Source organism: Polypterus senegalus, chromosome 10 (genome assembly GCF_016835505.1).
Source record: "Polypterus senegalus isolate Bchr_013 chromosome 10, ASM1683550v1, whole genome shotgun sequence".
Classification (NCBI taxonomy): Eukaryota; Metazoa; Chordata; class Cladistia; order Polypteriformes; family Polypteridae; genus Polypterus; species Polypterus senegalus.
In genome coordinates, this window is record NC_053163.1 from 20,571,378 (window position 1) to 20,597,238 (window position 25,861).

Genomic DNA, 25,861 nt, shown 5'->3' on the forward strand with positions numbered 1-25,861 from the left:
GTAGTTTGCAATGAAACAGAAAGGGAAGTGCGCACAATACGCGTGTACTAAAAATCAGTTTGAAGCACAACTTTAGTTATTAAATGGTCTGAGGTATCAAAACACCTGAGCAACATGTAACCAGTCTGTTCTATTAAGACATTGTTCTACCCATGGTCCGATTTCCACCCAATGGACAGTGCTTGATTTAGCTAAAGAAATATGAGGTACTGACCCACCAAGATAAAAATATTCTGTGAATATGTAAGATGTACAAATGCAGCAGCTTTTGTGGGGAAATGAAAATGCAGGGGATGTGAAGGGTTTCGGGCAGGTACCTGATGAAAGAAAAGATTCTAGCCAGGGGTGTCTACTTCTAGGGAAATATTGGGCAGTACAATAGGGTGTCAGGGGCTTGGAGATTGGGAAACAAGCAGGAGTGAAGGGCTTTAAGAAGGATGGTGTGTGGGGAAACATTTCATTGAAATGGAGAGAGAAAGTTTTGTCATGAGATCCCTTCCTAAGAGGTTAACTGGACAGAGCTGATTTAAAAGAAATCAGTGTGTTAAAGTGGAATCACTGGAATGCAGCTGAACTCGAAGAATCTCTTGAGGCAGGGACCTCCTTCAGCGAAAGGGCTGAGCGCGTGGCTCCTGTGTCCACGAGGAAAACAGTTTCAGTGCCATTCACCAGCCAGCAAAGTCAATAATGGATCAGTCTCTGAATTATGGGTGAGCAAAGGTAGTTGAAGAGAAGGGCTGGGGATCCCTGCGGATTCCTATGTCCATGAAACATCAAATTGTTCAGGTGGTGGAGGAGGGGGTGGGCACTTGTGAGGGCAATTGCGGCAGAAGTGTCCCATTTCACCACACCCGTAACAAGCATATGGTGTAGCGTTTGGATCTGGAGGGAGGCAGCTGAGTGGATGATCCACTTGGATTAGGTAACATATATCCGCTACCTCGTCCCCGTCCACACCCTTGTCCCCGGAAAAATCCTCCACGTCCACGACTTCTGCCGGGAGTGGCCCCACCAGTGTAATAGTTCATTTGTGCTGCAATCAGCTTTGTCTGGGTGTCTGACTCTTTCTGCTTGCTCTGTCGTTCAGCATGCACTGCGTGACGTTTTACTTCCTCAAACGCGGCAGCCTCTCATCTAATACAGGATACCTTGTTTTGAATGTCGCTTCTAAGTCCGGAAACAAAAGAGGAACTGCAGTTTTAGTTCGGTTGTCTGGATCTTCAAGGCCGGAGTGTGTTGCCATTAACTCTTAAATTCAGCGTGCCCATTCATCTACTGTCTCTTTTTTTCTGTTTGGCAGCCGAGATAAGAGACCAGTCTCTGCCTTTCTTATACTTGTCCTTAATATTATTTTAACATGTTCCCATTGCGTAATAAAGGGACCTTCATCCCGGCCCCGAGGCAACGCCTCGTTCCACTGCCACGGGTTTCCGTTATGCTGTCCATGATTGACAGTGTCCCATGTGGTGCCAAGCTTTCTCCACAGCACCTGAGTCCATTCTGTGGCATTAGGCTTATACATATCATACAGCTGCTGTAATTGTTCTATGAATTTTTTAAACACACCGATGACTTTGGGATCAGGCAATTCGGACACAACGTCCTTCAGCTCTTGAATGTCCCAGTTACGATGTATCATTACAGTAGTGGGGTTATTAGCTCCTGCAGGTTGCATTGAATCATGTCGGGGGGTTCTGGGATCTCAATCAGGGGTATTCGAATAAGGGGCCTGTGGGTTTGGGGGACTTTAAGGGGGATCGAAAGGTGGTGTTTTGATTAGGGGGCTGAAGGAATAGGGTTTGACTTCTAGTGCGTTGTGAAATGGAGGTTCTAGGATCGTGAAACCCACCTGCCGCACCCATTACGTTACTTTTGTCATCCCCCGGATCAGTGTGTAATGAGGGATCATAATGATATTCTTCAAAGAAACCAGACCCCAAGGGATCATCTTTTAATTCTGGTGCGGTGGGCGCTGGAGGTGGCGGAGGAGAAGGTGGGGGCTGTGGATGGTGTAGGAAAGGTGGAGGAACAAGTGTGGGATATAACGGGTCTTTTTTTTTTTTCTTTCTTCTTCCGCTTCTCATTCGACTGCGGTCCCGAATCTGCTTGCACTTTCTGTAAGCTATAAATAACTTTTTTTTTTTTCCTTCTAGTTCTAACTTTCTGCAGCCAATAATTCATTTCTGTACTGCCTTTAAATTACAATCTTTAATAACCAACTCCCATCTGTCATACATAACACATACCTCTATTACAACATCCTCATACACTTCTACATACAACACCCTTGTGCATTTCTACATAATATTTTTTTAATTTCCTGAATTTCACTTGCGTCTCCTGTCCTTTCTAACGGCCACCGCCCTCCGCTCTGCCTATTCCACTTTTTACATGCTTTCTTAAAATCTAAACCTGTCTTTTTCTCGATTAACTTTCTTGGAGACTCATCATTTTTTTTTTTTTTAGACGTCTGGTGATCCTCCGAAAACAGTCCTTCTAACATTAATGATTTTGATCCCTCCCTATTTTGTTTAACAGGTTTGCTGCCATGTGTCCCCATCACTAATTTCCTGCTTCCTTCTCTCTACGCAATAATTTCTTTTCTTATGCGCTAAGGGAGCAATTATTTTATTTAGTACGTACTTTTAATTTCTTTCCCCTACTTTAACCATTTAAACTGTTAACATTTATATCTTATCTTCAGCCTTGCTCGTCGACTGAATCTTTTAGGCTCTCTTTAAGGTGTGCCACGCACCTAGTCCTAAAAACCCGATTCCCTTCTATAATTTTTCAGCAAGCACCACTTTCTTTTCTTTCCCTAACAGCCAGTGACTTCTGGTTAAAGTAATTTTATACCTACTCCTAACTCCCAGTTAGAGTAATTTTATACTTTCAGTCACTTCCAGTTTCAAGGGCAATACCAGCAAACCTGTTACGTCTTCCCTTATATCCCGGGAATCCCCCGATGGTACTTACCCCAGCCTGGGTGTCAATTAGCTCTGTCAGGAAATCCTTTTCAGTCACCGTGGTTGAACCAGGAGGAGACCGGGGACTCCTCACGCAGAAGCCATCTCAGGACAGGGCAGTCCTAACTTTTATCGGAGCTGCTTACACTGCTGCCGGAGATCTCAGTAGCGGCAGTCTGCTTCAAGAAGACAGATCGCTGAGGTCTTCCCGCTCAAGGAGTCAGCCGGCCGTCTCCTGCCCCACGTCTGGGCGCCAGAAAACTGTGGACACTTTTTCTCTAGTGTCGTTTCTCGTGACTGAAGACAGAGATATAATTAAAGTTAGTAAAAAATATTTTATTAATACACACCAGGCAAAGGTAAGATTGACAGAGAAGCACAGTCCTAGGACACCTGCCCTTCATCTGCCCCGAGAAGTCGGTGTCCTAAATCTTTTATAATGCTAAGCGCAAAATTTGACCTTATGACTTTAGTTGCACAAGAATTTCAAGACATTACATCTTTACAATAATTTTGTTTGGATCAGCAGTTACACAATTTTAAAGGTCATCAGTCGGGCACTTGTAACTTCTTGTTTGTTACAGAAAACAGAAGTTGCACTTGTCGCAAGACAGACTGTTCATGGCCCTTGTCACGCACACCAGATTTGATCAATAACTGATTTTTATTTTTCCACATTAAACAGATTCATCGCTCGCACACACACAAGGTCACAATGCTATAGTAAACAGTAATAATAATAATAATAATAATTCATTACATTTATATAGTGCTTTCTCAGTACTCAAAGCGCTATCCACTCATACAAATGAGGCACGCCAACTGAGACTGAGCATGGGAGACGATTACCCACAATCTCACGGAGAGAGAAGAACCTTCGGCTCAGTTGTGATCACGTGACGCTCGGCAGGCAAAGCGTATACATACTACTCGTATTGCAAAATCTCACTCATTTAAAATTTATTAAAAATTTTTGCTCGTCTTGCAAAACACTCGCTGACCAAGTTACTCGCAATCCAAGGTTTTATTGTAATGGCCTAGCAATCCTCAACAGTACTATTCCAGAATGATAGCACCCATAAGAAAATATGACTGATATTTAACACTGATAAAAACACCTAGGAACAAAAAATAAATATTACCAATAGACTCCGTGACCTTCGTAACCCCAGTGTTAGCCTTGTTCAGGAAAGCCTTCCAAAAGTAAAGTGATGGCTAGTAGAGCAGAAACAAGCAAAAGGTCAAAACCAAAGATCAGTCCTATCGAATGTAAATATGGAAATCTAAACCCAATAATCATATTAAAAGAAATCAAAGCAAAATGCAGAACAAAGAAACCTTAATAGCAGAATTAACACATGCACAAAGATATGATTCTCCTTGATATCCACAAACTCGGACAGTGATCCAAGTATTTGTCTTTGTAGTGGCGGATTAAATAGGTAAACCACATAACTTCAAGGACCACATACCATACCACAACAAGACAGCATACAGGAAAAACAAAATGGCGATGATAAAAACAAAAGGAAAAATCAGATGCAGTCTCTCAAAAAACCCATATTGGGAAGTAGCCGTTAATAAATAAGGCATAAATAAACATACAAAAATATGCCAATGTACAGAACCATTACATCCAGGAACTACATATACTGTAAAATTAAAGCAAGAAAAAAGAAATGAGGATTTTGGTCCCACAGGATGCCCCCATTCAATTTCGGTGTCCGAGGTACGAGAAAACAAAGCACAAACGTACTGAACCAAAGATTGAAATATTACCGTGTAAAAAGTCTTTAGAGGTTTGGAGCTCCACTGGCCTCAGAAGCTGGTCCACAAATTAATGCCGACTTCCAGTGAGAGTCTTGTTTATATGAGGTTCCAATTGGAAGGGGTGTGGCTTTGTGAACGAAGGAAGTGACCTCAGTGATCTTCTGGGGTTTTCCTCCTTCTCCTCCTCCTTCATTGTAAGGAGTCAGAAGTAATAAAGGTTAATGGAAGTGTCACACTCACCTCCTTCTCCATCTTCACCAAACACAAACCTGCAAAATACTCCTCGCACACAGTTGTTTGACAATACATCATTTTTAAAGGTGAAGGAACAGTTGAAAAAAATGATCAAATCAATAAAAGTCATAAGACTGATTAGCACAATTTGCACAGATTGGAAAACACTTTGTTAGGAATTATTCCTTTTTTCTTTTTTAAAGGCAATTGTACATCAGTTTTCATGATCAAGCACTCATTTTGGAGTTATTTAAAGCTCCTACAATCATTTCTGGCATTTTTGTTTTTACTGTTTCAGCCTATTTGGATTTAAAAAAATTTTTTGGGCACCCATTGTTAGGTCATGTGATGATTGTTTTGGACATGTCCTCGGAGGCCGTGATTTCAGTATTACAACATTACGAAATAAAAGGTCTTCCAAGGAAATCCTTCCCAAACTGAGCTGTGGATAAACACCCTTATCCAACAGCTTTGCTCAAGTCTTTGTGCTGCATTCTCTTTGCTTTTGCCCTTAACTAAGAATTGTGCTCATCTTTGTTTTTGATGCGCGGTTTTCATTGATCTCCCAGTTTTGACCCATTCCTGCTTTTGCATCCTTCTCCAGGTTACTCCAAATCTCATCTACCCAGCAGACATATTACTCTTACATGCTGAATGGATGGCTCAAATGCCTTGCCATGAAATGTCTGTCAAAAGAAATATTGCAGATTTAATATGCATCATATAAATGTAATAATTTATTTATAATGTAATTGCAAGTTGAAACGAATCAATCATTAGTTGAATTGATTAGAATTGATTAGAAACTAATCACTGGTGAGTGAAAAAACAATCGGAATAAAACTAATTGGCCTTGCAAAGTTTTTCCTACTAAGACATCTGCTCCTCATATGATAAATCAGCAATAACTGTACACTAAAAGAACTAATGGCGAAGAACTGCAGGATCAATTTTGCATAAATGCTTGACAATCCAAGCAATGCTGGGACTTTCACAGCTCATTCACAGCATATAACAGAATGTAACTGTTATGGCCGTTAAAGATTAATCAGAAGAAATTGTATTAGAAGCTTGTGTGAAGTTAATCCGGGTAACGGTACCCTTATTGACCAGCATCAGATGCTACCCTCATAGCAAGAGGACTTTCAAGATGTTGGAGGTCATAATAAAAACTCTATTGCAATGTTTGAGGTTCCCCAGACTGCTAGGATTTATGTGTTATGGCCTCACATATGTTAATCTGGCCTTCTCCACTATTATTATTAAATATTATTAAAGGAGAACCTTGACCACTGTAGTGGGTGCTTCTAGGGGATGTCTTAATAATAAAACACCATAGTTCGATGTCAGCGGGGAACCCTTACAGCAGAGTACCTGTAAGGTGGTTGGAGTACAGCATAAATGGGCCTTGCTTCCTTTGCTCAGAGAACTTAAAGTTGAGGGAGGAAGGAGACCTGAGTAGTGGAAGGTGAACAGAGGATACATGTTACCAGAGTAGCCAGGGGTTACTATTAGGGCAGACATGTTTATTATTTTCTGTTTGGGTTGTACTTTATTGTCCCCCTGTATTACTTATTGAGACATTGTTAATAAAGCCTTTGTTTTGTTTTGTCATTTTCGACTCCTGGATTGGTCTTTAGGGTTGCAAGATGCCTTCTACGGGCCACACTGGATATACAACTGAAGCACTTTAAGTGTAATATCTTTGTCCTGGTTGTCCCAGGAGGCATACAATTTGCAGAGAGTTATTCAAAATTATGTGTATTCTTAGTTAGCTCTTATTGGGCTGAAACGATGAACTGGGTGGGAAACTCACAAATGGCAGACTATCCACCACACAGGGTTGCCAGGTTCCTAAAAAAATTTATAGCCCAACGACTGCTTAGAAATAGTGAATTTGCCCAAAAAAACTATCCCAATGCCTGAGGTAGATAAAATGGCACTCCAGAAAGCAGGGAAAAGTGTCAGAGTGAGAGGGTTAGGTACAGGTTAGTGTTAGGGGTCCCGTTTGAAATATTTCAGAGTGGTAGAATGAGTATATACTATCACACAACTGGGGTGGAGGGGGAATTTTAGTAAAGAACATAACAAAAGTGTAAATAGGACGGATGGCAGATGGATGAAAAACATAGTAAAATTTCTTTGGGGGGAGATGAAAAATAGCCCAAAATAACACATTGTTTTTTAAAAGTAACACAAAAAACACAACCTGCAAAAGCCAATTTTTTTCCCACAGGTAAAGATCAAAAATAGGCCAATTTGGCAAGAAAATGGTACACCTGGCAGCACTGCCACTATACACTCTCAAGGAGGGTACATAGGATTGGGATGTTGCCTTTGAGGACGCCTTGCTTAATATAATGCGTGTGTGTGAGTGTGTGTGTGGGTGGGTATGTTGATTGATTAAGAAGTGCTGTATTGATTGAAACCACAAGAGAGTCATGTTTCTTTGGGATTTTTCCCCAGGAAAATGATAACTGAAGAGAACAATGGTTGCTAGTGGAGATATATGAGGAGAGAAACCATTGATGACAAATGGTTTGGGTTGAGGCAGCTCGCCATACAGATCATGGAGCACTTCTTGTGTTAGATAAGCTCAGAGAAGCAGAAGAGTCATTTTAATATTTTGGGCTTTATATACTCATACTGTGTACCTTTTGCGTTCCCTTTAGTGCAAGTGTGCATGAGTTAATAAAAGAAAACCTTGTCATTAGCTTCGGAGTTGAGTGAATCTGTTGGACATACTGTAAATAGGGCTCAACCTGTCCCAGTGGCTATGACACAGAACTGATCAATGAAGCATTATTAATTTTTTTTTCTTTTGTTTTAGAATCGAGTCTAAAGGTGTTCTCACACTCATAGTCAATTTGCTTTGTTCGGAATCATAACTTGTTACTTTGTTCCAATCTCTAGTTAGCTCATTTACATTTCACACTACAAAATAAATATATCAATAAAAATCCCATGGATGTGCCATGGACTTCTTTCAATGGTCAGAAGCATTTTTTTAGACCAGGAAAAAATATCATCGAGGGTCAATACCATTTATGTTTGGTTACTTCCTCGTTTTCTAAAATTACTAAACACGGCTTTACGAGGAAACTGCCTATTATCAAACAACTGCAAGAGTGCTTTGAAAGCGATGTGCTTCTTAGCATGGTATGGAAATACAAGATTTGAAATAAGCAGGTTTACAAATGATGGTGAGCTCTGCTGAGGGCAAACACTGATGTGCTTCAGTTTTAAGACTATAGACATATCAGGTGAGTTTCATTTTCCTGTATGATGGTGCTTATTTACTGTCCAGTAGCCTCAATTTAATTTATCTCAAATCATGCGCCTACTGTCATAACTCTTTTGCAATGTTTGATTAACATTTACTACATACTATATGTCAATGTTAGTACCTAACTTTTCCGCATCACTCCTGAAAAACGATCACATTGAGACGATGTGTCACTTGTGTGCGTTACTTCCGTAATGTAAGAGTGGAGGGTTTGATCATCAGTCTGGCACTCACTTCTCACCATCTCCAAACCCACAAGGAAATTTATGTGGATAAAAACAATGATGATTTATTAAATAACTAGCTGTCCCCATTTGTAGTGAAACAGGAAAAACTTAAAAAATCAATAAAAAAAAACGTAATTCTGGCCAAGCGGAAGGTAGGTACGCTCCACCGTCAAAAGTTGCCACTGTATCTTATCATGTTCCGCTCTGGCACGAGCAGGTCCCCTGCATCGGGAGAAGAACATATGCCCGTGATATCTCTGCCAATCAGCAGCTATCCTCTAAAATACACTTAGCTCTGCTCTCTCTCTATGAAAAACTGTTAAACGTTACTCTTTAAGAATCTCTAGATGATAATGTCTGTTGAACAAACAGGCATTGCTAGTTAAGCGAAGGCAAGGTGCACTCCAACACGTGGCGAGAGGCAGAGTGACTCAAACGGAGGCTGGAGCATGTGAGGATGGCCCCACCCTCCTCCCCTCAGCCCACAGCCTCTCTCAGATTCACGCAAATAAATCGGTACCGCAAGCGAACTATGATACTTAATACAATGGGAGAAGTCGCAAAATCAACCGGAATGTTCAAGCAAATTATAGAAAAAAACCCAAGCAAAATCCCTTAAGTAGTTCTCTCGTGAAAAGTGGACAGACATACAGACAGACAGACAGACATCGAATTTTTTATATATATATATATAGATATAGATTAATAAATATGAGGGAGAGTGTATCCAGCAGGGGGCACAAACTCCCTGCAATGGGCTCGTTGGTAATTGTAGCATGTTACTTAACCAGAATCTATATGGATATAAAATAAAAGTCTATATCCCTCCCTAATGATACGGCAGTGATGTTATGCTACAGAACACAGAGAATCACATAGGGGAAATACTTAGCTTTTGTTTAATGTCAGCTTACTTTGCAAATAATAACTCAAAGGAAGTTCTAGATGATGCCTGATACTGGAATGGCGTGTCACAAGAAGTAGGGTTCATCAACTCCAGCATTGAAGAAGGCATCTGAGGGACAGGTGTTGACGTCATCCATCCATCCATCTGTTGGTGAGCTTCCATGTTTAGAGCAAATGTCGTGCATGAGCATGCAATCTCCAAACATGCATAGAAAAATAACACACTGTTACTTCAAACCATAAATTGACCATTAGACCACTGGGTACACCTGCTCTCCTTTAATAGCCTGCCTGAACTGTTTCCACTTGATTCTTCTCCATCTCTTTGTCAGGTTGCTTGCATGGCAGTATCAGATTCTCTCTCTCTCTCTCTCTCTCAGCTGGTTTGCATAGTTTGGACAGTTTCTGCTGTACCAATTAATGGTTTTTAGTTTGAGTAAAATCAGGTCCAATGACATTAAACTTCACAGATCACCATGACATACTTCAAACCCTTTGGCTACAGGGATTATTAAAGGAGAACCATAAACGCCAAAAGTGACTCTACTTCATTGGGCCCTTGAGCAAGGCCCTTACTCTGCAATTGCTCCGTCCTGGGTATGACATTAATGGGTATGACATTAATCTGCCTCTAGCCCTGCATGTAGGCCCTCAAACCTGCAGAGAAAAAGCTGGGGGTTGGTGGCAGAATTAGAACACTGGCCACCGTAAAAAGCTCACACTATTCCATTCCATCTGAACTGGTGTGGTGCTGAGGTGTCACCTATTGCATGGCTGCACTCGGGTCCTAATCTGGGATACTGAGTTAGTTTGTCATGTGATGGGTGCGGCAATGTGCTGTATCAGCGCATGCTCCTAACCTCCTCCTCCTCCTTCTCCATAGTAACAACCAACACATCAGTCTTCTAGGTCTACTGCACTTAACCACCACAGAACATGTTTTGAAACACTTCCTTCTCACCTCCAGAACCCTCTGAACCCTATTCCAGGCCCATCTGTTATGACTTGTAATTCTTTTACATTTTTCCATGTCATTTTGGGTGCTTTTAAAGCCAAGTCATCTAACTTTGTAATTAGAATTTTAATTAGAGATTTCATTTTGAAGTTCATTACTTTTTACCTTCTTTTCGGACTCCAGTTTGTTTAGGCAATGGACGTCATAATTCCAGGGGTTGGTACTGTGTTCTAATGCCTTTTCTCTTCCTCCCTCTGCAGACTGGATGATTGACAGCTGTAAAATTTTCTGACATCACTTCTGGTGTCCACCCACCAAGACCCGCCTCTTCCTGCTGGAAGGACATATAACTAGAAGTTTGGTCATTTTGAAATGAGTTCGCTGTGGAACTCCTGTCCAAAAAGATGTTCTTCTGCAGTTACTGCTTGATTTTTACTGTACTGTTTTTCCATTATATGCGGTCACTGGGTGCTACCCCAAATCTTTATTATGGTCTGTCTAATCTCTTACTTAGTATAAAGGGCAAGTGCAAAACATTAAATAAATGACTTCTTTTGTACTGCAGTCCATCTGTTTTCATTAAGGAGATCGCTCATAATCTTGTCACCTTTAAAGACGTTAGCCCAGCAGCTACACTAAGCAGCACATCCATTCACCCATAATCCACTTACTCCAGTTTAAGGTCGGGGGGGGCTGATGCTATCCATTCTGTTATAAATAGGCCAGGAATGCATGATAATGAACTGTTGCCAGGATTCACATTCATACCTTTCTCTCCTCTTTGGAAGTAGTCATCTTTTTAAGATGAAGTTGTCAGACTTCAGGCAGCAACCTCTAATTAAAAGGCTGAACACGGCTCTATGTGTGAACAAGCGTGAAACATAAGGATCATTTTAACACTGCGTCAAAATGAGAAAAAATATACATTATTATTATTTTGGTAGACTACCATCATCATCCAGAAATAGAACAATGAGAGATGTGATTCACAAAAACAGTTAAATTAAAGGTGTAAAAACAATGTTCCTTTAGTGTATCCAGAATGCAAGACTGCAGCCATTGTAGCCCACCAGAAAATGAGCTGGACATCCCCAACTGACAAAGGACCCCAGTTACCTCCCTGAGCTGTGTAACATAACCAGTAATTGTAGTTTGAAAATGAAGACTGACAGTAAGCCTATGTGACCATGAACCTGTCTACCGACACCAAACTGCTTTAAAACACCGAATCTTACATCACCAGCAGTTAAAGGATAACTTCAGCATTTTTCACGTTAAAGTTATTTTTTCACATAATTTTCCACATAAATGTATATTTGAAAGTGAAGTATTTTCTATAAATTTTTAAAAAAATACTAAGGGGCTTTGCCCCCTGCTCGCTTTGTTCAATCCCAACAGTGGCTGAACACATGCTGAGGAGATGCAGTCGGATCAGCTGCTGACTTGCTGCTGCTGCTTTTGCAGAGCTGGGTGCTTTGCATATTGCGCTGCGCATCGATCATTTAAAAGCCTGTATAGCAGCTGTCCTTTTGTCTCACTGGCTTGTCTCACGGGACGTTAAAATGTCTCAGAGAAAATCATGTATTGTCTCCTTCCAAGCCTTCCAAGATTTTTTTTTTTAAATAGAGAGTCATTGTTGTTATCATTGGGATGAAGGGTATCAGGTGACTGAAAAAGTTTTAAAATTTGCTAGATATGTCCATTTTGAAACAGCAATGGTTTTGATTTAACACAACATGCCTTCTGTGTTTATGAGGCATTCTTGTGATAATGAAAGGAAAGTAGAAATAATAATTTTACCCCCAAATATTGGTTCTAATTTTCTTGAGATAAGAATACATTTCCTGTTTGGATGTCTGCTCAATGCCACCATCGTGAGTGGAGTTTAGACATTAACAAGTGTCACAAGAATAGTCCAAAGACATCAAAACGGTTTGGGGCAGCCATCTGTATATTGTGCTCTGACTGCAAATGGGTAAATTGTATTAAATTCTTGACAGGTTTAAATCCAAAACAGAACTGAATTAGGATAAGAAATATGGTGGCTTTAAAGGCCAAGACAGGAAGTGACGTCATCAGGTCCAAAACTGGAAGTGGTGTCATCGGGCCCAGAAATGACATCATTAATAGACCCAGAAGTGATGACATCACTGTCACCGGTACCAAAAGTGCCATCATCATAGGCACCACTACCGGAAGTGCCAACATCATATGCGGAAGTGAGCAGGATTTCCAATGGATGGTCTGCAGAGGATTGAGAGAAAAAGTCAGTGCACCTTGCCACCCCCTGGTCTGGCATAGTACTACTATTATTATTATTATTGTTGTTATTATTAGTATCATTATCATTATTATTATTATTATTGGCTTGTAGTTCTTAGGTTGAATGTCAACACCTAAACATAAGACATACTGAAAGCAGTTTTGCAAGTGTGTAGCACTCATTTCTCCTTGGATGAGGAAAAGAAAATATGTTACTGCTGAACTTCCATTATTGAAGTCAACTGCAGTTTCAAAGATATTTCAGATCTTATTTCACTGCAACTATAATGCAAAGCCATAGAATAATAACGATTTCAATGACATTTGCTAGCAAACTGAATACTGTAAAGATGAGCATGTCTTATGTAGGGCAGCAAGATAGAACAATTACTACTGGTGCTGCTAGTGTTGTGGGTTTGAATTGTGTGCCTGGTTGTTGTCTGTGTACATGTTCTCCCAGACTAATGTAGTGGTCTCTCTAAGACATATACAAAGCTATAAAGATAATATCAAATGGTGATTTTAGATTAGCAAGAATGAGATTGTGCATATGTGTGTGTGTGTGTGTGTGTGCGTGTGTTGTGTGTGTGTCAGTTGTTCCTGTGATGGACAGGCACCCGTTTCTTGTCTTTCATACAGTACTGCAAAGGGAGAAATAACCAGCGAGATGAAATACAGAGATGATTTTCTTTTAAAACGGCCAAATCTCACAAAGAGTTTACTTTTTTACGCCTTTCTAAAGTGATGTGAACATAATGTTTTAGAATTTAGAAGAAATTGATTAATAACTCATAACATTCTTGCAATGAAATATGGAAGCATTTGGTAAGCTGAAGCCTTTTTTTTCATTTTTGGACCCATGTACCCTTCATCTCCATTGTAAAACTGCAAAAACAGGCAAGGTATATTTAAAATGTATAAAAAATGCTTCACTTTAAAACACAATTTTATGTGGCAAAAAAACTGAACTCATTGTTTAGGAATAATGAATTAAATATTTAAAGGGTACTGGGAAACAAAACTGGCATAGTGGTTAACAGTGCTGAATCTTAGCTGCTGGTATAGTACTATTTTAACTTTCAAAGTCTGAGTTTGAAATTAATACAGTATTGAAATGACGAAATTCTGGGAAGCGCTTTTCAAATAAGATAATGCTTGTAAAGTTAATTATTAGAGAAAGGAAATCACAGTGCTGTATTCTCATGTCACTGTTAAGAGTTTATGGCCCAAAATACAGGAGTATACAGAAAATGGAAAAATGAAGAATAAACCTCCAAATAGAGCCTCAGAATTTCCAATCTATAGGCGCCAAACTCAAAATGCCAAAATGATTCCTTGGCTCCTAACTCTAGCCTCCAGGTTCTCTAAAGTTATATCTCCAAAATTGGTCTTTGCTCAAACCAGAAGAAACAAAAAGAGGAAAGTGTAGGCTCAAGACAGTACTTAAGTAATATTCAGAAATAGGCGATCAAACCAGGAAAACCTCTTGTTAAAAAAAAAAAAATCAAATAAAACTTCAAGCTTTTGAACATTTATTACAAAAACTAATTATATACAATAAAAAAATAAATAAAAAGAGGTAACTAAAAGTATACTTAAAGAAAAAAAAAAACTAGAAACAAATAAGTCCACAATCCAGAAATCAGAAACCAGTTAATACTCAAATCAAACACCAGAACAGGAAGGAAAATATAATCTCAGTGATTTTTGACTGTGGCATAAAAGTTGGTGTCAGACAGACTGATTTGAGTGTATTTCTGTAACTGCTTCATCTTTTCTTCTGGATAATGGCAGACTTGGATCATCACTAATAATCCATTGCTGCCATCTGCAGGATGGAGGGTCTAACTTTATATATCTAATGTAATTTCTTTTCCTACTAGACTTTCTACATTTCTGTATATTTTACTTATTTAATTAAAGACTTTAACAATACTTCTATTCTCAGTTATATTGATAACTATTTATTTTAAAGTATTAAAGGGGAGTACAATTTGCTTACATTTTTCACTCAGATTTTGGCTTGCACTACTAAATCCCATACTCTTACCACACTGCAGGATTAATTGCTGTACTTTGATACTTCCCTCCATTCTTTTCACATCTTCAAACCAAGCAAGTAGTTAAGAGTACCAGAACACAAAGGTTACACATTTATTCATGTATCATACCTAATACGTTTTATTACAACTAGTGCCATACAAAGACAAAAAGAATGTGGTATTACAAACTATATAATTGGTTAGTGCAAGATGTGTACTTTTAGGCAGTGCATAAACTTGTAGTTGAACTTGATTCTTTATGGTCAGCTCTCATCAAGTCATCATCTGCACTGGGACCAAGCAGCCTGTCTGAGTATGGTACCAAGACAGAGGTCTTCTCAAGATGGAAAAAAGGCAGAGACAGAGAAACACAGAAAGAGAGCGACAGAGACACCAAACTTATGCAGATCCTTTGGTTTCCTCTCACACACCATGGACCAATGGGGTGTTGTGGTACAGAGTGGCCCTCCTTATTCAGCAATGAGTTCTAAACAGCCACAATCCAGAATAAGCCCTACTTCATACCAGTTCTTCATTCTGAAAGACCCTAATCCATCTCCAGTTGCTGACTTGTTATTGTCCTGACTAGTTGTGTTTCCCCAGGCTGGCTAGTTAGTTTCAAAAAATACATTTACTTGTCCCTTCCTGGGGAGATGGCTCATGGAATGTTCTTGTAGAAACACTTGCAAGTAGATAAATGAATGACTCCAACTCCCCTACCACAAATTACATTCCAAAAGATGCATTTAATAAAAACCTTATTATCAATAATACCAATCTTGAAAACTTTGGAGAGCATACAATGACATTTCAGAGAAAGTTGCTTCTTTCTTTAAATCACTAATTAATTCTTAAATGACAATTTACAAACAATTATGAAAATATTAATCTACATTACAAAGAGAGCATTTCATGTGATGAAGAGAGACAATCAATATGTCGACAAAAGAGTGATGGGAATGGAAGTACAGGGGAAGAAAAAATAAATGAGGACAAAATAAAGGTGGATGGAGAATGAAAAAAAGAAGATTTGAAGATAAAGGGTCTTATTGGGGAGGGCATGTAGGACAGAGCTGTACGGAGAAGGTTGATCAAGCACATTGACCTAATGTACAAGTGGGAAAAGATAAAGAGAAAAAAGAAGATGAAGAAGACAAGGAGAATATTTATTCATAACTCTTACAAGAGGTTTGACAGAAATAAATGTCTTTCTTTTTCACCCTGCTCCTAAATGTTCTGCCATTCCTTAAAAACTGCCTTTTTAATTCTGCATTTAAATTCACATTTTCCTAAAGGCACCTTAGAATTGATTTCAGTTTTATTTAATGTATAGATAAAGTATATGCTCTTGTATTGCAATACACTCTTTTGTGTGCAGGAATCTATCTAATTTTAAAATATTTTTCAAATACAACCAATTATTGCATGTTTCACTTCCAGCCATTTCTGTTTGACGATTTTTCTGAATGTATGGCCAACAAACATAATAAAGAATCTGTTTAAAGAACTGCTCTATTAGGTGTAACCTCATTCAGCCACTCTAAGGCAATAAGAATAGCAATCATTTCTACAAAAAAATTAATAATTCATCTGATAATCTAATGGCTCTTTTTACATTCATATTTTTAACATAAAATACAGAGGCTACTCTTTTACTTAAAGTTTTTTTTTTCAAACCTTCAGTATAAATATACATAAAATGGTTATATTTATTTTCTAAATAATTATTTAATACTAAGTCTGCCATGAATATGACCTCACTTTGCTTACATCTTTTCCAATTGTATAATCAATAATTGGTTTTGCCATTTGTCAAATAGAACTTTTATCCATTGCAATGTGATCATTATTAAACAGAGATTCCTCTACCAGCCTTAAAACTCTTTTCCTATATATTTCATATTTTATACACCAATACTGCTCTTCCCTGATAATTCTGACAATCTAATATTTCTTCTGTTGGATGAACTGGATTTTGCTTGAAATACAGTCAACAGTTTAGATCCAATAATTTTCTTCTTAAACAAAGTAGTAGTTCCATTTCAAATAATAAAGTATTTGTTGAAGAAGAATGAAAGGCCCCTAAACACAGTCTAAACACACTGTACTGAATTTTCCCCAATATAACAAAAATAAATTAGAAGAAGCTGAACCATGTGCCTTACTTCCATAATCCATTATAGACCTTATCAATGATATTGATTAGATCTAAAAAAGAGCGAGCCAATTACAATTGAGGCAATAAAGTCTGTTCCATTATCTGCAGTAATAGAACTAATTGAGAAAGAGGCTACAGCCAAGACGACCCACCCGGAACAGAGTTTCAGAGCTTTGATTTAATTTATAGGAACTTTTCTTTTGATACACCGGAGACCGGAAGTCCTGGTGACGGAGCTCGAAGCAATCAACAAGCTGTAGCTGTGTGCGTACAGCGGTGTTACTGGAGCATTCCTTTATGAAGGTGTTTGATTTTACTTCAGTTACCGGTAAAAGCACACTCTTTTACTATTAATGGGACAATTAATGTATTTTATGTTGGCGTTATTTGTTTCGATTGTGACTTTTTACACGGTGTAAGATGGTGTTGTTATAGCGCTTTGCAAATCAAAGTTGAAAGTATAATTCTCGTGGCCTGCTGATAACGGAGGGCTCTTAGAAGAGTTCCACAGACACTGTTCTTTATTATATACGGTATTGTTTTATTTATTGATTTTTGAAAATAATATGTAGCAAGTTTTCGTTTTATGACACAGCTGTCGGTTTCCCGTGGAACGTCTGCCTCTTCCGGGAGGGCATAACTTTTCGATACTGTTTTATGCTGTTTCCCAAAATGCGATGTAAGTATGGAATGTTAGGCAAATAACATTACTGTTTTAACGCGTATAAGGAGTGCACTATAACAATATGGACAATGTATTTGTATTTTCTAAAATGTTTGGTATACACTAAATGACAGCTTTGACCGAAATGCGTACATTTCCACAAATGTCTCACTTAAACTTTGACAATAAACTCCATACGAGCGGCTTTTAATGATACGAGGTTAGAATTAAATTGTACTTTCTTCGTTAGTTATTTGCAGTGGGGCAGGTCTTTCGATCGCGAGTTCCTGCATTTTATTCTGTCTTCTGATCTTCCTTTATTTCTTGTATGATATACCATTTTTCAGTTTAATATAGTGTTCTGTCTTAGCATTCCTCTTGATTCCCCCCCCCCTCCAGTGTACCCTCTGCCACTATTTTAAACAATGCATCTCCACTCAGCACACGTCTCATCCAGTTTTGTTGTCTTTTTCTTGCTGTTTCTGACATGTTCTTTTCTTCACCAGTCCTGTCGGGCACCTTTTCATTAATTTATCCATCCATCCATCCATCCAATCTTTTCCATCCTACTCCAAGCCACAGTAAAGATGCTTTCAATCCTTTTACAGACATTGACAAATTTGTTACTATCCCTCCATGGAATAAAAAGAACCCACAAGTGTTTCTGAAATAATTTGAAACTGACAAACGTAATTGGCACCCGTCATTGTTTCTTCCGTATTTAGCAAAAAATCACAAGTTTTAATTCAACACAATATTTCAAATAGTGACACACATGTAAGTAGCATAGACAAAAATGATGGGACCCTTAATCTAATATTTTCTTGCACTACCTTTAGAGACAATCACTGCAAATGAGCAATTCCAGTAGCTCTCAATGCGAGTTGTGCACCTGTCTACATGTAGTCTGGCCCATTCTTCCCGAGCAAACTGCTCCAGCTGTTTCAGGTTTGAAGGGGGCCTTCTCCAGACTGCATATTTCAGTTCTTTCCATAGATGTTCAATAGGATTCAAATCAGTGATGGACCTTGATCTGGGAGATCTGTTTGTATCTTTTTGGAAGTTGTCCTTGGCTTTTTGTAGGCTATTCTCACTGTCTTTCCTCCCATTCTGGGGTTGAATTTTCTCTTGTGGCTGCATCCTGGGATGTTGGCTACAGTCCTATGGTCTTCTAGCCTTTGCCTTCAATATGCTTGTCTATGATTTTCTTTCTATCTCCTCAGACAAATCTCTTCATTACTTTCTCTGGTCCATGTTCAGTGTGGGACACATGATGATGCCAATTAGCAGTCTGAGTACTGAATGACTAATTGCACAATTGGAGACACGTGATACAAATTCAAGAAAACAGCTAGTTTGAAAAATCACTTAAATCCAATTATTTATGATAATTTTCAGAGGTACCAACAAATGTTTCCCGGCTATTTTAGAATATTTTTGTAGAATAAGCAGTACTTGATCTCTTTTCATATTTGCTTTGCTTTACTCAATGACATATCATTGTTTGCTATTTTCATTATGCATACCATGTACAATAAATTTTGAGCTTAAACTGGGAAGAAGGATGAGATTGTATATAATCGGCACAGACACTGCACCCCAGACTCCAACTACTTGACTAGTTTAGTTTTCTTTGTTAAAGTCAGCATTACTTTATTTGAATAACTTTGATTCTTTAAAGATACGGTGCATTTTGACACTTTTTTTTTTATTGTTAAATACCATCCATTGTTCCAGACCTGCGTATCCTGAGCATATATACCATCCCATAATGTGCAATTAATCTCATCAGCATTACATTTAAAATAGATGTCTCTGTAGATGCTACAAGTTACTGATTAGATTAGTTGACGAGTAGAAAAAAATATCGATAGGCTAATCCAGGGGTCAGAGTTGGCCACCCCGGATTAATCATTAAAAAAAATAGTCATTTGGTGCAGCCCTACACATTTGTCTCCTCTAGCATACCTTAAATTGGTTTAAGTGTGTTTTAATGAACTTTTTTCCTCTTTATTTCCCCACTCTTAACAAAGACAATATTGTAGTACATTCTAGTATATTTAAATATAAATATTCATTATGCATTTTACTAAGTTACATTATATATATAAAATAGCATATAAGCACATGTATAAAATTAGCTTTTGTGGCAAGAAAGTACATCTCCAAGAGCTTTACCATGTATTAAAAAAAAAAGTGTTCAATTGGAAAAGGCAAATGTTGGTTGTATTTAAGAGAGTTTACATAGTTTGCAAATAGTTAAATTACATAAGCATTTTTTTCTATTATGTTATTTAGAAAAAAAACACAAAAAATCATAAATCATGTTTGAAAATATAATAAAACATGTCCCAACTTGACTACCCTTCATTATTCTTTTATGTAATTCCTATTGCCGTATTTAATATGTTGGCAAATATCTAATTAACAACTAATTTCACAGTTTCTTTGGTGCAAAGAAACCATTTTACTCGCTGTACAAAGCTTTTTCTTCCATTTTTAACACAGAACAGTTTCCACCTTGATATAATTCTGCATTGCTCATAGTAGATTTTGATTTGTCGCCTTGCTTGCTGATTGAATTAGTGGATAGAGTATTGTACTATAATCAATCAATCAATCAACATTTATTTATATAGCACATATTCATACAAAAAAAATGTAGCTCAAAGTGCTTTACAAAATGAATAGAAAAATAGAAGACACAATAAAAAATAAACATAAGTCAACATTAATTAACATAGAATAAGAGTAAGGTCCGATGGCCAGGGTGGACAGAAAAACAAAAAAACTCCAAAGGCTGGAGAAAAAAATAAAATCTGTAGGGGTTCCAGACCAAGAGACTGCCCAGTCCCCTCTGGGCAATCTACCTAACATAAGTCAAACAGTCCTCTTTGTATTTAGGGTTTTCATGGAAGGACCTGATGATGATGGTCACGTAGACTTCTGGCTTTCAGTCCATTAATGTTGGTGCATCATGATGCTTTGAGTAGGTGGTGGTGGCGCAGGCCGCCACCACAAAGAAACTGGAAACAGAAGAGAGAGTAGGGGTCAGTATGGATTTTGGAGCCACTGTGAATAGTTATTATGAAGAATTGAACATACAGAGTATCAGGATTAAGTTAAAGTGAAGTTATAAAAAGGCCATGTTAAAGTAAAAACATGAGCTGATATGTTTGGTCTTTACTAGTGTCTCTGTTTGTGAATCTGGACAAGTTACCTAAATTGCATCTACTCATTTTACCAAACATGTAAACAAGGGGTCCTCAGACTGTATAACTGATAACCGCATAATCTCTGATTCTGTTTTTTGTGGTCTAGATGATTTCTAGGTTATAAGACAGTTAGCTGTTAAAACATCTTATTTAATAATGCAACTTTTGTGTTTTTTTTTTTTTTTTTAACTTATCAAGCATTTTTGATATTGTAGACTTCTAATGTTGTTCAGTTTTTTTTTTCTGGACCAAAGCAAATTGGTGTGTCTTGGTCTTTCATTTTTCTCTTACTTCTTTCTGGATGTTTTAACAAATTGGTTACCATATGAGGAAAGCATTTATGCTTTTTTACATATCTGTTTTTCTTTTTAATGTAGCTGTTTATGAGCTAAAAAAACAGTTGATGGTTGTATATCTTACCAATCAAGTGACCTAAAAACTCAAATTAAGCCCATAAGTATGTAACAGAAGTAAGTTCCTTCCAGTTAAGAAATTGACTAGAATGAAAATCTGCAGCCACTGTGGCTCTTCAAGACTGAAGTTAAAAACCATTTATGTAAACAATTGTCTGAGGTAGACTTGTTCTGCTTCAGGAGTTCACACTGACATTTGTCTAGTGCTGCTGCTTTCATCTCTCTGTTAGGAGAAGTAGATTTGAAAAATATGTACATTTAAAAATGATTGTGTCTTGATTTCTTAGCCACCTTCAAGAGCAAATGTAATGATTTTTCCCCCCTTGTAGTGCTGTTGACTCTTACAAATTGTACAGCAAAGTTAATAACAAGCATAAACAGATTCAAATAAGAAGTTCACATAAATAAACAAAACTTGAAAAATGCATCTTGCTTCTATAATTCAAACAAAACAAGGTGGTCTTTGTTTTCCGCTGTGCCCCAAATATTTTTTTTTCTCCATTTAGAAAAACTGTTCTAATTTATCAAGCAGTAAGGAGCACTCAGACCACACCATTAATTGTGAAAAAATTCTCATTCCAATGTATTACCTTATAATGTGTGTATTTTTAAGCATTTATTTGAAGCGTGCTGTATGCATATTTAATTTGTTACATATACCTACTTTTCAATTTTTGTACAGATTCTTCTCCAAGTGAAGATTTAGAAGTTGATTACGGAAGAGAGGAATGTCAAAATGGAAAACCAAGATAGTGTTTTCTGTGAAGGCGGGGGAAACATTGCTAAAGAGAAACACTTTCTAGGTAAAGTTAAACATAGCCAGGCTTACATGGACAGCTGCATACAAGATGACTTGAAGCAAGAATTTGGCCTAACAAAAATGGAGAACAAGGATGAGAGCAATGTACATGCTAAACAAGAGCATAATAATTCAAATTATGCTCTGACAAGAGAAGAGCTTTGTAGGGTTGAAATTTCTGCAGGTGATAAATTCAGACAAGAAGAGTGCCATCCTCATAATCAATGTGGTAAGAAAGAGCAGCTGGAAGAAAAAGTCAGTACCTCTCAAGCACTTTGCTCACAGATGGATCCAGTTTTCCCTACTGTGATAAAGAATGCTGGTTCCCAAGGCAAAATTACTGACTGTGAAGAGGCTTTAATAAACACAAAAAACAGCCCATGCCCTAGTTTAGAGTCTAGAAAGAGTTTGAATCGGTCAAGTAATTTAACACTGCACCAAAAGATTCGTACTGGAGAGAAACCGGCATGTGGGAAGACCTTGAAATACTCAGGAACTCTTAAAACGCACCACCTTGCTCATGCTGAAGATAAGGTTTTCAGTTGTAAAGAATGTGGAGAGACATTTATATTTGTAAGCAGTTTACTAAACCACCAGAAACTTCACGCTGGAGAGAAACCATCCATATGCAATGAATATGGGGCAAGTTCTAGTGAAGCTGGAAAGTTAAATCAAAACCGAATTCACACACAAGCGAAACCTTTCTGTTGCAATGACTGTGGGATGACATTCCGTGAGTCTGGAGCATTAAGAAAACACCAGAGGATCCATGTGGGAGGGAAGCCATACAGTTGTACTCTTTGTGGAAAGACCTTCAGTCAGTTAAGTAATTTGAAAACCCACAGGAAGTTACATTAAGGGAAAAAATGTCAGACTGTTGAAGTGAAGTAATAACTTGGTATGAATATTGTAGAGCATAAGAGAATATACTGAATATGTAAATATTCTTTGCCAAAGCACAATGTTAATAAATTGAGTCTTTGAACACAGTGAGGTTTTAGATTGATCCTTGAAAGACCTATGACTCCCAGTCCTCATTAAAACACTTGTTCTGGTACAGGATTGCTGGGAACCAGAGCCTTTCTTAGCAATACAAAAGGGGACGAGGCAGAAACCAGTCCTAAATGTGCTCATTCACATAACCATGGGTGCTTCTATAATCTCAGTTTAGAAGCACTGATCAGCTGATCCGCAATGTGTTTGTATCATGAAAGGAAACTCATTCGGACACAAGGGAACATGGTGTGGGTACTATCCATGTGAAGTGCATATAGTAAGATTTGAACCCAGGGCTCTGGAACTGTAGGACAGCAGCACTAAAGCACTGTGATGTCCTTAATTGTATTGATTAGTATTCCACGTTGATATCCGCTCTTTAACAAGATACTTTATAGAGCAGCTTTAATTGATCGAACAGAATGCATAAAATTAAATGTTCATAATTCGCTTTGCTTTGTCTGTATGGTCATGTAACTGTGTTTACACACATTTCTTATTTTGAACAGAAGGTGTCACTAAAGGATGAAACTGTAAGAAACTCATAAAGACAGCTAAGAAGAACAAATGAAACAAAGCAATGTACAGTAATGTATTTATTTTTGCTGTTAACCTTATCATACATACAGGTCTGTGAAGCATAAAATACACAATGTTGCTCCTCATCTTCTTTACCAAGAATCTGTTACAATTCAATCAGTTTATAAAACTAAGAGTTATATGTCACTTGGAAAGGTCTGAAGGGCAACCTCTTAACGAGATTACCAAAGTCAGATACATAGTAGTTGCTAGTCAAACACCCAAAGATGCTGCTGAAGCACAGGCATGATTAACTTTGCCAAACTTAAGAAGTTTTGTGTTTTGTTTATTTCTTTCAGTCATTTTTGGTGAATATCGCCTTCAGTTGTAGAAGTGTTTAAAAAAAAAAATCTTTTCTGGTTTGTTGTTTAATGGACATAATAAACAGCACTTTTGAATATCTTCACTATTGAATTATGTAATCTAAACTCAGATAAACAGAAATGAAGTTCTTTATTGGGCCAGGGTACTCTGCTTTGGACCTGGCGGTCTGCTGTTTTTGATTTAACAGAATCTATAATGAGAACCCATTTATTTACTACTAAAACATTGGGGTGGGGGGCTAGCTCCAGTTAACTTTTTTTGTTACTATTCAGAACCCTTAATTGTCTTATTTTAGTTTCAAACAACTGCATTAAGATTTTAATTATTGTCTGTTTTCTCAAGCAAACATCAGTTAATGGGGTGAAATTAAAAGGGTAAACCCTGTGGCTCCATTTAAACCTGTGTTTATGCATCATAAAACATCTGTGTTATACAGTGTTTTGAAACAAATGAGAGAGAAGAGAAAGACTAATATGTATATCCCACACCACAAAACATACTGATAAAATGTGATGAAGAATAAAAGCACTAACAAGCCATATAAGTAAATTCTCTCATTATCTGCTATGTTTGGCTTCTAACTACAAAACTGGTTGGAATGAAAAAACCTGCACCCAGCACAGACCTCCACAACTGGAATTGAGTACCCTGTTTAGTTGTTTTTGTGTAGGTTTATTGTTGTTTTTTTTTTCCTCTGGCAGGCAGAGCACTTTTTTGTTTTTCAGTATCCTGCATTCCCCAGCCATGCCAAGCTATGAGCCTGAAATCCATCCATTATCCAACCCACTATATCCTAACTACAGGGTCATGAGGGTCTGCTGGAGCCAATCCTGCACAGGACAGGAAACAAACCCTGGGCGCCAGCCCACTGCAGGACACCCACACACCAAGCACACACTAGGGACAATTTAGAAACGCTAATGCACCTAACCTGCATGTCTTTGGACTGTGGAAGGAAATCCACGCAGACACGAGGAGAACTTGCAAACTCCACGCAGGGAGGACCCGGGAAACGAAAGCAGATCTCCTAACTATGAGGCAGCAGCACTACAACTGCGCCGCTAAGCCTAAAATCATGACATATTAATCATGAAATTACAGGTTGCTGTAACCTTGATTTGCATAATGTATGTAATAGTAACAGCTACAGCTATAATAGAAATGGAACAATTTATAAAGCATTGTTTCTAAAGATGCAGAATACAAAGGCAACTATGGGCTCTTGAATGTTAAATGTTTCCTGGATACTTTTACACCCTAAAACAGGCTGTAAAATGTTAATGAATGTACAGTACATTCTTTAAGTAAGTTATGAAGTAACCAAAAATGTGCCACATGTTTAGTTGTAATTATTAAAATGACATTAAAATGTTAAAAATTTGTTATTCCATTAACCCAACTACTTTCCAACCTCTTTTAGGTGCAGTGTTTCTCCATTGCATACTGTCACTGTTTTGCACACCCCACATTATTTTTATTGTAATCACTCAACATTCCATACAAATAGATACATTTTTACAAAAATAGGTTTGCAAACAAATCAACCCCTACCCCTGAGAGCATTGGCAGCAGAGTAAAACTTAAAGCTAGTAAAAATAAGATAAATTAATAAATGAATATAAATAAATGGAGAAGAAAAAGAATTGGGGAGAGAATCTGCTTCCTCTGTGCTTTAAAAGCTTAATCTACAGGGAGTGCAGAATTATTAGGCAAGTTGTATTTTTGAGGATTAATTTTAATATGGAACAAACACAGTGCTATCAGTCAATCCAAAATGTTAATAAACCTGAAACCTGAATGTTTCACAACGGAAATGTGAGTGTGAACATCATCAGGGGAATACATATGTGCGCACAATTATTAGGCAACTATTAGTGTGCAGATTTATTATGCAACTAAAGGAAAAATGAAAATTTTCCCATCTCACTTGTTTATTTTCATCTGTTATAGTGAGAATAATAAACAAACACCTCAAAATTTACAAATAAACATCTCTGACATTTCAAAAAAATAAATCAATCAATCAATGACCAATATAGCCACCCTTCTTTCCAATAACAGTCAT

The 25,861-nt window shown here is 37.8% G+C and overlaps 1 protein-coding gene and 1 long non-coding RNA gene across 2 annotated transcripts; one reads left to right on the forward strand and one right to left on the reverse strand.

Annotated features, from left to right (window-relative positions):
* Positions 1-3,224: 3,224 nt before the first annotated feature.
* LOC120536201 lies at positions 3,225-4,927 on the reverse strand. The gene is made up of 3 exons (XR_005635059.1): positions 4,746-4,927; positions 4,109-4,181; positions 3,225-3,263 (listed from the first exon to the last, which is right to left on the reverse strand). It is a non-coding gene; the product is annotated as an uncharacterized LOC120536201 (long non-coding RNA).
* A 12,071-nt stretch (positions 4,928-16,998) lies between these two features.
* Positions 16,999-22,890, forward strand: LOC120536902 (zinc finger protein 493-like). Its single transcript, XM_039765453.1, has 2 exons — positions 16,999-17,134; positions 21,781-22,890. The coding sequence occupies exon 2, from the start codon at positions 21,835-21,837 to the stop codon at positions 22,753-22,755; it is 921 nt and encodes a 306-aa protein (XP_039621387.1). The 5' UTR covers positions 16,999-17,134; positions 21,781-21,834; the 3' UTR covers positions 22,756-22,890.
* Positions 22,891-25,861: the final 2,971 nt, after the last annotated feature.

Excerpts from the sequence above, each read along its gene's own strand:
- LOC120536902 (XM_039765453.1), top strand. The coding sequence starts at position 21,835 with ATGGAAAACCAAGATAGTGTTTTCTGTGAAGGCGGGGGAAACATTGCT.